General features: G+C 35.1%; 1 protein-coding gene across 1 annotated transcript in view; it reads right to left on the bottom strand.

The window, feature by feature from the left end:
* Positions 1–13433, bottom strand: part of Invadolysin (leishmanolysin-like peptidase, invadolysin) — a 390958-nt gene that overhangs the window by 66418 nt on the left and 311107 nt on the right. The window contains exon 3 of the mRNA XM_081735983.1: positions 9375–9405. Coding sequence (XP_081592109.1) covers positions 9375–9405 — 31 coding nt within the window. The remainder of the gene's footprint in view (positions 1–9374; positions 9406–13433) is intronic.

Below are 13433 nucleotides of genomic sequence, written 5' to 3'. Positions count from 1 at the left end.
CAAGTTTTGACTCGTTTCGACCTACCTTTACAAGCCTTCAGCCTACCTTAGCCTTTACATTAGCCACAATTACAATTTGTGTGATCATTATCAATGAACAGTTAGGTCTACCTTTTACTTCATGTTTTGTTTGTTTTTAAATCGCATGTTTGTACAGTGTACATCATTCTATGTTTCCTGCAATTAAGTTAGAAACTATAAAATTTATTTTAAAATGTGCACAATACTTTTATTCTTAAGTTTCCTTTTCTTCTGTGTGTGGGCTAATATTTTAAAACGTACAGTACATTACAAACATTCATAAAGTACTGGCTTATTTTGAGAGGTCAGAAAATATTAATAAGAAAGGTTATAGTATAAAAAGTGTGCCATTAAGATGGGACATGAAGTGAGTAATTATAGAACTCGGGCCTTTTTGTTATTCGGTCTGCGTTCCACTATATTTTTCCGGATAGTTTGAAGTCTACAGTGTGTATATCTTTGATAAATGTTTATTAATATATATCTATGACATAAACAGTAGCATAACAATCATTTGGCGCAATCAAAGTGAGTTGAAAAGCAGTTTTTAAAAAAAGAGAGAGAGACAGAGATAGAGAGAGAGAAACGAAAGTAAAATCGTGCTGTCAAAGTAGTAATTTTGACATCCAACAAGAATCAACGTCTGCAAGATTCATAATCGATATTATGTCAAAGAAACCCCCGTGTACCCAAGTACTTCACGGTATTCTTATTCGATTCTCCTAGAAAAATTACTGTCACATAACAAGAGTTTATTAATGGTATGGTATATACGAGTCATATGCTGGAAATTTCCTAAAAAATCAACGTCATGTTTAAATCAATTATTAAATAACTAGTTTCCCATTTCAAAGTTTAAAACTGAGCGAACAGAGTTTGAAATAATCAATTACGATTATATAGAGTTTGTATTATGTCAAAATTTCTGGAAATGCCGTGCCATTGGTAAAAATGAACCCTTTACTCTGGATACTTGTGTACACATCTGCTATCTAGCATCTTTATTTAGAAGTTAATGGCTACTTACTGATGAACTTTCACGTTATTTTCAAATTTTGTTCGAAAACGCATAAAAGAGCCTTTGTTATTGTTGACAAATTCACGCACCTGTCTAAACGAGCATACTTAGAACTTTAATTTGACCATTTCTATATGTAATGTAAATTTTAACGTTTAAGAAATTTTAGGGTCTGTACTTCTCAAACAATAATTAGATGTGTCTTTATTCATAAAACTTGTCATACTCATTTTCACTGAGCAAAATCTGAACAAGTTGTTTTTAGTTTTTCAATTCTAGAATTGTGCCCCTTCGAGGTCGAATAATAATAATAATAATAATTGCTAAATGTAAACAACTAGTGTTTTATTTAAGGATGATTTTAATCTATGTATAGAGAACCGAAGGGCTGAAAGAACAACAACAACAACAACAAAAATAACAACAACTAATAATAATAATAATAATAATAAATCTTCAATACACACAGTCTGTTTCAGTAACTTAAATTGGGTTCGTTTATGGTTAAGCTATATGGTTAGCATACACTACGCAGCTTTTGTGCGGGAGACGAGGGTTCGGTTTGCGGTTGGAAGCTTAGGTGATTCAGATTGCACTTAAACTGTAGGTCCACATCTAGTAGGGTATAGCTTCAGTGCTGAAAGGGGCATTAAACTCCAAACAACAACAATAAACAATTAAATTATGGTTATTCTATTTATCATTTTAAAATTGGAACAATCGTATCAAGTGTTTACCGTTTTTCCTGAAATACCACATATTAGTCAATGTTCGTACGTTTCTTTCCTCGAGTGACAAAATTTTCCCTTTCCTTAACAAAATTTCCCTACTTTGTATCCAATTCTTTTGATATAATTTATGTGATAAGGGTAATTTAGCTATATTAAAGGAAGTGCCAACAATATTTGTTTTATTCATTTGATTTTTGCTTCTTTTTTACTGCTTCCTTCACTGTTTTTTTAAATGCACACAAATATACCCAGTCAAAAAAATGGGTGCAAATTATGCTATTTTGAAAAGACACACATATATAAAATGTTTGCTATTGTATTGCTTTATTTCTGAAGAACAAAGAAAAATTTAAGCATTTATTAAATATATCAGTCAATCAGTCAACTTGAGAATTTCCCTGAATTTTCGAGTTTTACCGAAAAATTCCCTTTTCCCTAAATTTACCTACGAAATTTCCCGGAAACTACGAACACTACAGATTAGACTTGCGTTTCACTCCTGTGTATTCTGTAAGCTCCGTAGTTACGTTTGAAAGAAGCAAAGGGAGACTGGAACAACGGTTGTAAAGAGTATTATCACTTCTCACTCATAAAAATAATGGAATGAAACGAATGGAAAAGATGTGTTCATTTTACATTTTCAGATACCAAGGTCAGATATAAATCTAACAATGATCAACGTTTTCGTCATGCTATATTGTTGTTGCAATTCGTAGCTCTTGAAGGTCAGGAAACAATTGAATAAATAGCCTTTAAAATCGCGAAGTGTTTGATCAGTTGCTGAACGAAAAGGTTTCCACGAATTATCCATGTTACTTTTAGCTAACTTAACCGGCTACGGTAGCAGAAAAGAGAACTCGTACTGGAATCCGTAACACCAATTCCCTACATCTATTTATTTCTAAGACGACGCTCCAGTAAAAGATTTAACCCTTTAAATCTCAAGTTCTATTTAAATATTTAATAGGCTATATTATTATTATTATTATTATTATTATTATTATTATTATTATTATTATTATTAAAATTTTATTAAATCTGGTTTATTCTACAACTTTTTGATGTTCTTACTTTCTGCAAAGATTTCGTTTGCACGCAATTACACGTTTCCATTAAAAAAAAAGGAAATGAAATATTTCAGTTTTATGTCCCAGAGTTATGCCGGTTAGGCTAAAGGAGACGTTGATGATGAGAAATGGATGAAATGGTGGAATGAAGAAAGAGGGAGGAAACGGGAGAATCCCGAGAAAACCCACGAACGCTGTGTTTGTCCACCACAAAGTCCACACGGCGCAAGCTGGGAATAGGGGGGGGGGGAGCATGAAAGAATGGTGAAGTCCTATGCATGAAGACACATGTGAATCTCAGATTCATTACTAAATGACATGTTTCATTAGCCTTTACAATTCGAAACTTCAGTGTCAAAACTGGAAGTTAGGGCCGTGCCGTGGAAAATCAGCGCCCGAGGCGAGAGTATACGACGGCGCCCCCATACATTCCAAGTAATTTTTATTTTGTTTTTCCCCTTTTTCTCCCGATTTTTCGCCCCTTACTTCGGCGCCCGGGGCCTTCGCCCCCCGAGGGCACGGTCCTGCTGGAAGTAATTATTTTGCTGCAATATTATACAGGGTTAGCCTAAGTGACTCATCGGGTTTCAAAGCATTGTTTAATGACAAATATACGACGCACAAACACGGGTGATACAGGGGGGAAAAATAACAAAATTACACTTCCCAAGTTTAAAAAATCCGTCTCGTAGCTCGCGTGCACGCTAGATGACAGGCCTGTGACGCACTCGACAAGATGGCGGCAATTCAGAAGAAGATATATATTCAAGTGACTACTATATATATATAATATAGTAGACACTTGAATCTGGGATAAATCGTATCAATTTGATTAAAGGCGTATTGTGTGAAGGTAGGGTGTTTCAATATTTTTACCAAGTGTAGAATATCTTCTGTAGTTTTATCGTTTTACACTTTCATCGAATTAAATATTATAAGGGGAAAGGGATTCGAATATTTCCCATAAACTATTCTCCCGGTGTGACGAACGGCCATATCAGCTAATGTGTAAAACTTGGATGTCTGTAATATGTATGTTCCAACATAACTCTGGAACACCTGAAGCAATTTTAACGAAACTTAGTACACATAGTATTGCTTACAGTCTAGTGAAAAGTGCTTTCGGGTTAGACTCCCTGAGAAGGGGGATAGGAGACAAAAATTATAGAAAACAACCGAATCCACAGATTTTCGGGTCCATGAGCTGATTGGTGACAGTTCTAATGCCCCTTAAATCCAAGTTCAGATTTCACTAAATATAAGACCCCTAGCACACCTAGTGGGAGTAGGAGATGGGACATAAAAATCATCGGAAAGGGCCGATATTAGTGTCGAGTGCGAGTTTTCGGGGTCGCTGAGATAAACAGTGACACTTCCGATGCCGTGTAAATCCAAATTCAGTCTCCATTAGTACTCCTGAGAGCGAAAGGGTGATATGTTAAAATAATTGAAAATGACCGATATTTGTGTCGAATTTCTAGCTTTCGGAGTATGTACACTCATGTCCAAAATGATTATCGCACATCTATAACTGTCTTCTTGTAAGAATATAATTTGATAATGATTTTGCAGGGTATTTTTAATACTGATACTATGTCTATAATCGGGAAATGTATATTTGTGGTAAATTTCATAGGAAAAGAATTATAAATACGAAAATTAGAATGAGTAAAACAAAATGTTACTATCGGTTATTATTATTTTTTTAAAAAAATATTTTTACATTTAGAGTTTCATCCCCATCTACAGGATGGTATTGCGGGATGTCACTGTTCATCTCGAAGCCCAAAAAACTATGTATTCGACACTAATATCGGTCGATTTTATATTTTTATGCCTACCCCTCCCTCCCCACTAGGAGTGCTATGGGTGAGTCTTGACTCCACTGGGGGCTGCCACTAACTAACTTAGCGAGTCTAAAAACTAATGATTCGACACTAATATTTGTGGTTTTCTACTTTTTTTTTAACGTGTCACTATTTCATCTCCTGGGGCTAATGGGAGATTAAATCGGACTTAAACGACATCGCGAATGCCCCTGTTTATATAAGCCATCCCGAAAACTATGGATTCAAAACTAATATCGGTGATTTTATGTCTTTCCCCCTAGCAGTGTTAGGAGGATGTTATTCCAAATGAGCTGATCTTGAACATAAATGGCACCAAAAATCCATCGACCACGAAAACTATGAATTCGTCACTAATATTGGCCGTTTCCGATCATTTCTATATCAACTCCTTCCACTCTCCTTAGGCGTGCTTGGGAAGTCTTAGCCCGACAGTACTCTTTTCCAGACTTTAAGTAATATGTGTATCACGTTCGGTTAAAATTGCTCTAGGAATTCCAGAGTTATGCTGGATCCTCCCATATATATATATATATATATACAAAGATATAAAAGATTAATAAACACAAATATAAGAGAAATAAAGTTATAACTTAACTAACCATATAATTCATTTTTCACCATTACTTACAATTAGTTTTTGTATCCATTTCAAATTACACTGTTAATAAGTACTCTATATGCTAATGAGCATATAACCGAATTATTTTTACAGAATCAATTGAGAATTTTAAATTGAAGAAATAGATCAAGCAGTGCTGGCAACATCAATTGTTTTTTTTACTTCTTCAATACTTTGTATTCTTTGCGCTCGATGATGTATTTAAAATTAAACTCAATAACTTTGCATGTAAGACACTAGATATACGGTTATGCAATGTTAAATTTCGTATTCTTTTCCTCTAATATTTGTGCTTCACACCAGAAATGCCTTTAAAGTGGTCTTTGGTTCAGTGGCAGTATGTTCACCTCTGGTGATGGGGTTCCCAGTTCGATCCCAGCCCACACCAAGTGAACTTTATGGTTTACCAACACAGTATGCGTGAGTTTTCTCTGGATTCTGCTGTTTCCTCCCACTTTCCTCATCCCACCATTATCATCCATCTCATCATCAGGATCTCCCGTAGCCGCGGTGCATCATTGTGGGACGTTAAACATAAAAAAGCAGCCTTTAGGCTTTAAGGATACTTCCACTATATTTACGCCTAGATGTTTATGCAACCCGTAACTCTGAAATGCTTTTAAATTTGCATAATGACATTACGCAAAACGTAGATTTATGAATGAATGGGATACGGATAGTTACCGTTACCCGTTAAGATGTTAACGGATTGACTCCATTAACGAACCCGGACGAGATAAAGTCTCTAGCGGTCTATCTGAAAAAAAAAAAACAGAATTTAAACAACCGCTTTCGTTCAAAAGTTATCGTGGGGAGTAACGGACAGATGAATAGATGGAGTAACATTACAATCTTATAAGACCCAGTAGCACGATGCTAACTTGTATAAAAACAACGTTTAACGGTTTTGCATGTAGTGATGCGCACGTGACGAGTCGAGACAGGATTTTCCGGACAAAATTCGAGTCGAGACACGGCTCTTCCAATAGAGAAATATACATTTTTCGAGTCGAGACATCACTTTTACAGCACATTTTCGAGACGAGACAGCCACAAATCTTGTCTCGTGCGCATCCCTATTTGCATGCATTCTTGGTAGGACAAAAAATTCACTTGGATTAAATATCTCAGTTTAACGTCTCAACGATTGTGCCATTTAGGCTAAGGGAGGCAGATAATTAAGGCAAGCGAATGATGATGGAAGGATCGGTGGAATGAGTATGTGGGAGGAAATGGGAGTATCCTGAGAAAACTCACGGATACGATGGCGTGCACCACAAACTTACTTGGTCGGGAATCGTACAAGGGACCCCATGCAACAGAGGTAAGCGCTTTAGCACTGAGTCACCGTTTGCCCCGTGAAATAATTTCATTGAGTAGTATATTGGAGTTGCATTTGAAGCGAAATTTTAAAAAGGCAAAACGGATTATTAAAAAGAAAACGTACTTTCAATATTTTTCAAAATAAAAAGCCCTAGTCTGAGTTCACTACGTAAAAATGTTTATTTTGCAACACCGGAATAAAAACTGATGATACAATATACAAGAACAGAAAATAGAGAAAAACAGAAAAATAAATATCCTTTCCACGTGAGATATTCTTGCATCTTCTTTCCTTTTCAAGATGACTTAAAAAACAGCTATTTTACGGTACTTTTTAATGATAATATATAAAAAAAGTTCCGCTGGATATATTTCTACTTAATTTGATGAAATGGACACGTAATAATTTTGTAACGAGTTAAATGATTGATGGTTGTGTCCATAAGATGACATTTTCATATTCCTTCTATATGTGAATATCCATCCACGTCTTCATTTTATGTAGCTGTAAAATGGAGGATTTTGGCGAAAGTGATGTTGTTCGATTTACTGCATACTTAAACCATGGATAACCTCTTAACTTTGATAATAAAACCATGTTAGTAGAATTATCATTTTGAATCAACTAGTTTTTTAAGTTCTACGCACTTTGGAAGTTTTTCTTCTTTAATTTTTCAACCCGATGTGAATAAAAATACAATAAGGCATCAATTAATCCCCCCTCCCCCTTTTAAAAGAAAAGCGAAACACATTTACAGACTACTGTAAACTTTTAGTACATATCCGACCCAACAGAGACTTCGCAACCATCTTTTCTTAGACTTAATACATCTTGTGCAGCTTTTATATGTTATGATGAAAGACACTATTCAATTATGCTTTTACAATAAACTTTCGATTATGCGTGAACGGATTATTCGTGCAGAGTATTATTGTTTTCTTCGGTGAAGGTGTTTGAACGATTCAAACGACCACAAATTTCGATCGTGTGTGAACTGGGCTAGCATAACCAGCAGCGTGCGAGCGAAACGAACGTGAGAAACGTATTATTATTATTATTATTATTATTATTATTATTATTATTATTATTATTATTATTATTATTATTATTGGCAAGTCCTAGCACTTTTTTTAAGATTTGGGACTGGAAGTGTTTCTTCCATGTTTCTCGAACTTTAGCTTCCTCTTTTAACTCCCAATATTTTCTCCTTTTTTTTTTAAATCATCCATAAAATTTATTCTTCTTCCTATTCCTCACTTTCCTTCTGTGACATTATGAATAAAACAAACTTCTTCGTAAGATTATGTTCAATCCAATTGGCCTTCTTACGAAGGATACTGGCTAAATGCGTCCTCTTCTCTTCTGTTTTAAAACATTTTCGTTTGTTACTCTCTCTCTGTCCATTTTATCTTCTTTTTCCTCCAACACTACATCCCGAAGCTCTCTAAATATTTCTTATCTAACTATCGTAATGTTCAAATCTTTGAACCGTACAATCTAATACTCCATATGTTGCATCTCAGCAACTTCCTCCTTAGTCCAACGTTAAGCCTGTTAGTTTTCTAGTTTAATGCTTCTTTGGTTATGGTAATTCTTGACCTCATCTCTTTGGTGCAGTAAGAGTCTGTCAAAATACTTCCCAGATACTTGAAATTATCGACTTATTCTAGTTCTCTTTGTTCTCCTCTGACCCATAAGGGCGAGTTCTCACGAGATAGTGTCATTGACTTTTGATTCTTCGATGTTGGTTTCTATTCCATATAGTTTCCCAGTATCAACTATTTTGTCAATCATCTCCTGTAGCCCTTCTTCGGTTCTAGCTATAATAACTGTATCATCTCCACACTTGATTTTGTCAATGATCTTCCTGACAATCTTGAAATCTCCAATGCCCATTAATGCTTCCTTCATTAAACATTTCACTGTAAATGTTGAATAATTGGGGCGACGTATTACATCTTTGTCTGACTCCTATTCCAATATTCGCACTACTGGTTTCTCCTTCATTCTACCGCAACTTCACTCGTTATCCTATGTACAGATTGAGAATGTGTCTCCCGTTGACCCCGATTTCTTTAAGTATTTTTAGAAGTTTGGTCCAACTGACCCGGTCGAAAGCTCTTTGCCAGTCAATGAGCACACATGCAACTCTTCCTTTACGCCAAGAACTCGTTTTGATATAATTCTTATGAATCCAATAGCATCCCAATAGTAGATATACGAAAACCTCTGCTGATGTCCATACTGTAAAAGGAACGTTACCCTTGGCTCTACGAATTTGTTTACCATCTATTTTGTAACGTGTCTGAAGTTTTAATTTCTTTGTATTGTGTTGTGATACATTGAACCTCATGCAATCACGGGATATTTTTTTCTTCGATTTTGGTAGCCATGTTCTATTGATGGATCATGCTTTTCGCATAAAGAAAGAAGGGCGAAAATAGACCAGACTGAGTGACATATAGGTAAGTCATTAATACAAATCATAAATGACACATCCGAAAGCAAATATGTACGAATATTACTAAAACAGATATCAACTAACGAGATCAATAACACAATAATATGACACTAACTGTCAGTTACGCTAATCCGACGTGACAGTCTGAGTGTTCTGTCACTTCTTTTAACACGCCATTAGAGATCCATTAGGTGACCTAAAGTAAATACGTTATCTTCGCATTTTGTGCTTTATTGTAGAAAGTTTTTTTTTTTTTAAATAGAAAAAATCACTGAATACTTACATTAATTAATTCAAATTTTTCTCGATCGAGCCTGAAAAGAAAGAAATTGATATTAATTTATCAAATTATAACCTCTTAAACTTTATTATGATAGTTGTTCTATGTCATAGCTCTATACACAACTACTGTACAATAACAACTATAATAAACATATCTATAGTACGTCAATCAAATGATATTTGTAACAAATTCCTAAGACAGTTGACTGCCTACAGAAAATTTAAAACTTTCCAGACTCAAATTACTCAGTAGATTATTATCTAATCAAAAATCGATCAACGTTGACTACGCACGTGGTTCTTAACTTGACGCAACGGCGCCACAAATGATAGCAACTCCCGCCATTTACACATCTACATAATAATTACTTGGTGGTGCAGCAAAAAGAAAAGAAAAAGAAAAAAGTGTCGTTCCGAGTAGAATTCCGCATTCATTCAGGACTTCTTTTACACATATAGAGAGATAGCTCAAAATATTGTACTGTAAGTGAAGGGTTATATTAGCCCGATAAATCACTAAAATTACAAGGTTTTCCCACCGGAAATCGAAGCCAGGACCACTGACCAAAGATGTGCGGGCGCACTAGTCACTAGACCAGTAGGGAGGGCTCAAGGATTGTAGGAGTGAAGTAGGAGCGGACCAAAGCAAAATTTTAACCCGGGCAAAGTGACTTTTTAGTGCCCCCTCCTAGTCCTAGCCTATATTTTAAATTTTATTACAGTAATTTTAGTATTTTAAACCACTTTTTCAAAAAGAGAAATTAATACTTAAATACACGATATAGGTATATTTAGTACTTAAAATTATACATATGGTATCGATTACATTGTGTTTTTTTTATTATTGTTGTTTATATACCGATATGTATAAATAAAAAACAATATCGAACAGCATTTATTGAATACTACTAATGGTGACATGATTACTGCTATAATGTAAATGGTATTGTTTATAGGCCTATCAATAACATTGTTTTCCCTCCATTACCACTTTAAAAGAGTAAAATATATAAAATTCAATAATCTTCACTGCCTGGGAAAAGTTCACGAAGAACATAACCCACTATAAACAATACCAACTCTCCCTTCATTTTTTCTTTTACATGCCATGTTTCCATTTATCGATATAGCCCCCCCCCAATACTATGAAACATTTCTTCCATGGTGAAATGGGAAAAAATATGATATAAACAAGAAAGTCAGTAGAAAACACGTTATAAAATTTACTTTTTGATGCTCGTTTTGGCGCCCCTGACTGTGGCGCCTTGGGCAGTCGCCCGGCCTTTGGTCCGCCCCTGAGTAGCCAAGTAAACAGCCAATGATACCATTCTTATGGTGATGTTTGAAATTATCTACAGAATGGCAGGAAGTTACTATTATTATATTATTAATAATAATAATAATTTAATTTTACAAATAACTTTAAAAGGAAATAAAACATAATTCTATTTATTGCCATTTGGTGTAAATAAAGGAAGCTTAATAGTGACATCATCACACTGAAAACAAGAAAAGGAAAAAAGAAAGAAAGGAGAGGAAGGGAATGAAAAGTGGTAGTAATTTGTGATCCAAAACGATGAACGAAACATCAACAGCATGCTTAATTAACTCAACGAGGAAGTCTATCTAAGACAGGTCGTTGTTTCAACCATTACAGCTACTTACTACATGACCTGCGAACATAAGCAAGATCTTCAGTGGAATATATAGGTCAATTTCCAGTCACGATCACAAGAACAAAAACGAACTATAGAATCATTTCTTTCTTTCTTTCTTTAAGAAGAAACTACTTTCACTGCTCTGTACACATATACAACTTCTGTTCGGTAATTCACAACTCAGTCACAATTGTATTGCACTGTGTCGTATTCACACATACATAAAAAGGTGTAACAAGGCGAGAAAATGTTAAACAATTAGGTAAGCGGAAGAAAACGTTGATCCTTGGTGATAGTGACAAGAGCTTCATGGGTGGATCAAACAGAAATTAGGACGGCGCCACTCATAATTCTCAGTTTACGGGATTCTCAAGGATGATTATATAGTTAGGACATCTCAAACAATATCTTAATCACAGTTTCATACCAGAACAAAAACATGAAACAACTTATGACGGAGAAAATTTTTTGCAAGCTTTCTATTAACTTGAAATTAGTAATTTATGCCCAGCACAGTGATGCCAAACCTGTAACATTATAAAATGCCATCTCGAGAAGCAAAAAAGTTCAATTTTGCTATCAAATTTCCTATATTATATACTAACTAGTTTCAATTACCTGCTTGGCTGGGTTAAAATAAGAAAAATTAGTAATAAGTTCCGTTAGTCAGCAGTCGCTTCTCTCTACTACTGAAGCGCTCTCTGATATCGGTCATTTTGATCATATTATAATATATATATATATATATATATATATATATATATATATATATATATATATATATATATATATATATATAGGGCCTATATGGAATATTTTTTTATCATTTCACTTTAAGGGTGCAACTTAGGGAAGGGTATATATATATATACCCTCCCCTAACAATAAAAAAATATAAAATACGAAAAATGAAACTACTGTATGTTACTAACTTTTTATTTCAATATCTGAGTAATGATTCTAGTTTATGAATGTTTTCTTTAATGGAAAATAAGCTTATTTTGTTAGAAATCCTGTGATCTGCATCATATTTAATGAAAAATTTTGGCTCTTCCTTAAACTCACCCCACTTTCTTGAAACTTGATGAATAACTTAAAAAGAATGAGAAATATAAAGAGTATATAGAAAGTGAGCCGCAGTTTATGACGTCATAATTTTTGGACACACAAATTTGTACACTATACAGAGGACGTTGTAAATAATTATTAGTTCATATAATATCGTTTCGTAGATATTACCTAGCTCACTTTCTATATTATTTATATTCTTCATTGTCCGTTATTCACTAAAATTTAACACAAAAAATGGAGGTGAGGTTAGGGAAGAGCCTTATGTACCAGAGCAGCGTTTATGTGTCTTGACGTTTGAATTTTGAAAATCACATATGACGAAGTTCCTCCACAAACAAGATGCGCTTTCCCGATAGCAAACTAAATACTTCGAGCCAAAATTTTACATTTAATACAAATTTCAAGTTTAACGATGACACTTCGTATCTACAGTATGTCTGGGAACTCCATACATCCCAATGTCTTTCTGGTTTCTTATTAGTCTATCAGATTATATTTATTAGTAACGGAGAGGAGAGAAGAGGACGCTTTTAGCCAGCATCCTTCAATTGGATCGGACACATCTTGCGAAGAAATTTGTCTTCTTCATACCGCCATAGAAGGAATGATGGAAGGAAAGCGAGAAATAGAAAGAAGAAGAACACAACTGATCGATGATTTGAAAAAAAAAAATACAAAGGTTGTTCAGCCTACGTTTGGCCGATTTCGTTCCTTCCCCCTCCCGGGCAGAATGGACTCACCCGACCTGGCTCGTGGCGTCCTGCAGTGTTGTGCAGTGGCTTCCTGGGAACGGAGTTGTTTTTCCGCGCGGACAACAATAACGCACAAAACAGGACCATTGTTTTGAGTGTTGTGTTAAATTTGTTTACAAGTATGTGGGTTTCCGCTCTGTGACCAAAATGCCGCCCAAACTAACCCGGTTTTGTGAAGGCTATGTTGCGGCTCTTTATGACGTCCACTTTAGTGTTTCTGTCATGAGAAAACAGTGCAAGAAGAATGGTTGCAACATCAGTTTAAGTGGATTAAAAAATGTTATTAAAAAATACAAGGGCAACGACACTCCATTTCGATCACCAACGAAGTTGCCTAGGAAGCGGGAATGCACCAAGGCCACCTCCACCATGCAGAGGAAACTTCGCAAAATGGCAATGCAAGAAAATCCGCCAACACAAAGGTGTATGGCTAATCGTCTTGACGTATCTTTGGGAACTGTGAGCCGGACGTTACATCATCAACTCAAGCTGAAAAAAGTCATGAAAGGTCCATGGCCATCTTCTCACGGATGCCCACCAAAAGGAACGAAAGTGTAACGCCCGGAAGCTGTACGAACG

This window comes from Thermobia domestica, chromosome 13 (assembly GCF_964235325.1).
Source record: "Thermobia domestica chromosome 13, izTheDome1.hap1.1, whole genome shotgun sequence".
NCBI classification, from domain to species: Eukaryota; Metazoa; Arthropoda; class Insecta; order Zygentoma; family Lepismatidae; genus Thermobia; species Thermobia domestica.
Note: the sequence above shows the minus strand (reverse complement) of the source record. Positions and strands in the feature narration are given on the sequence as shown.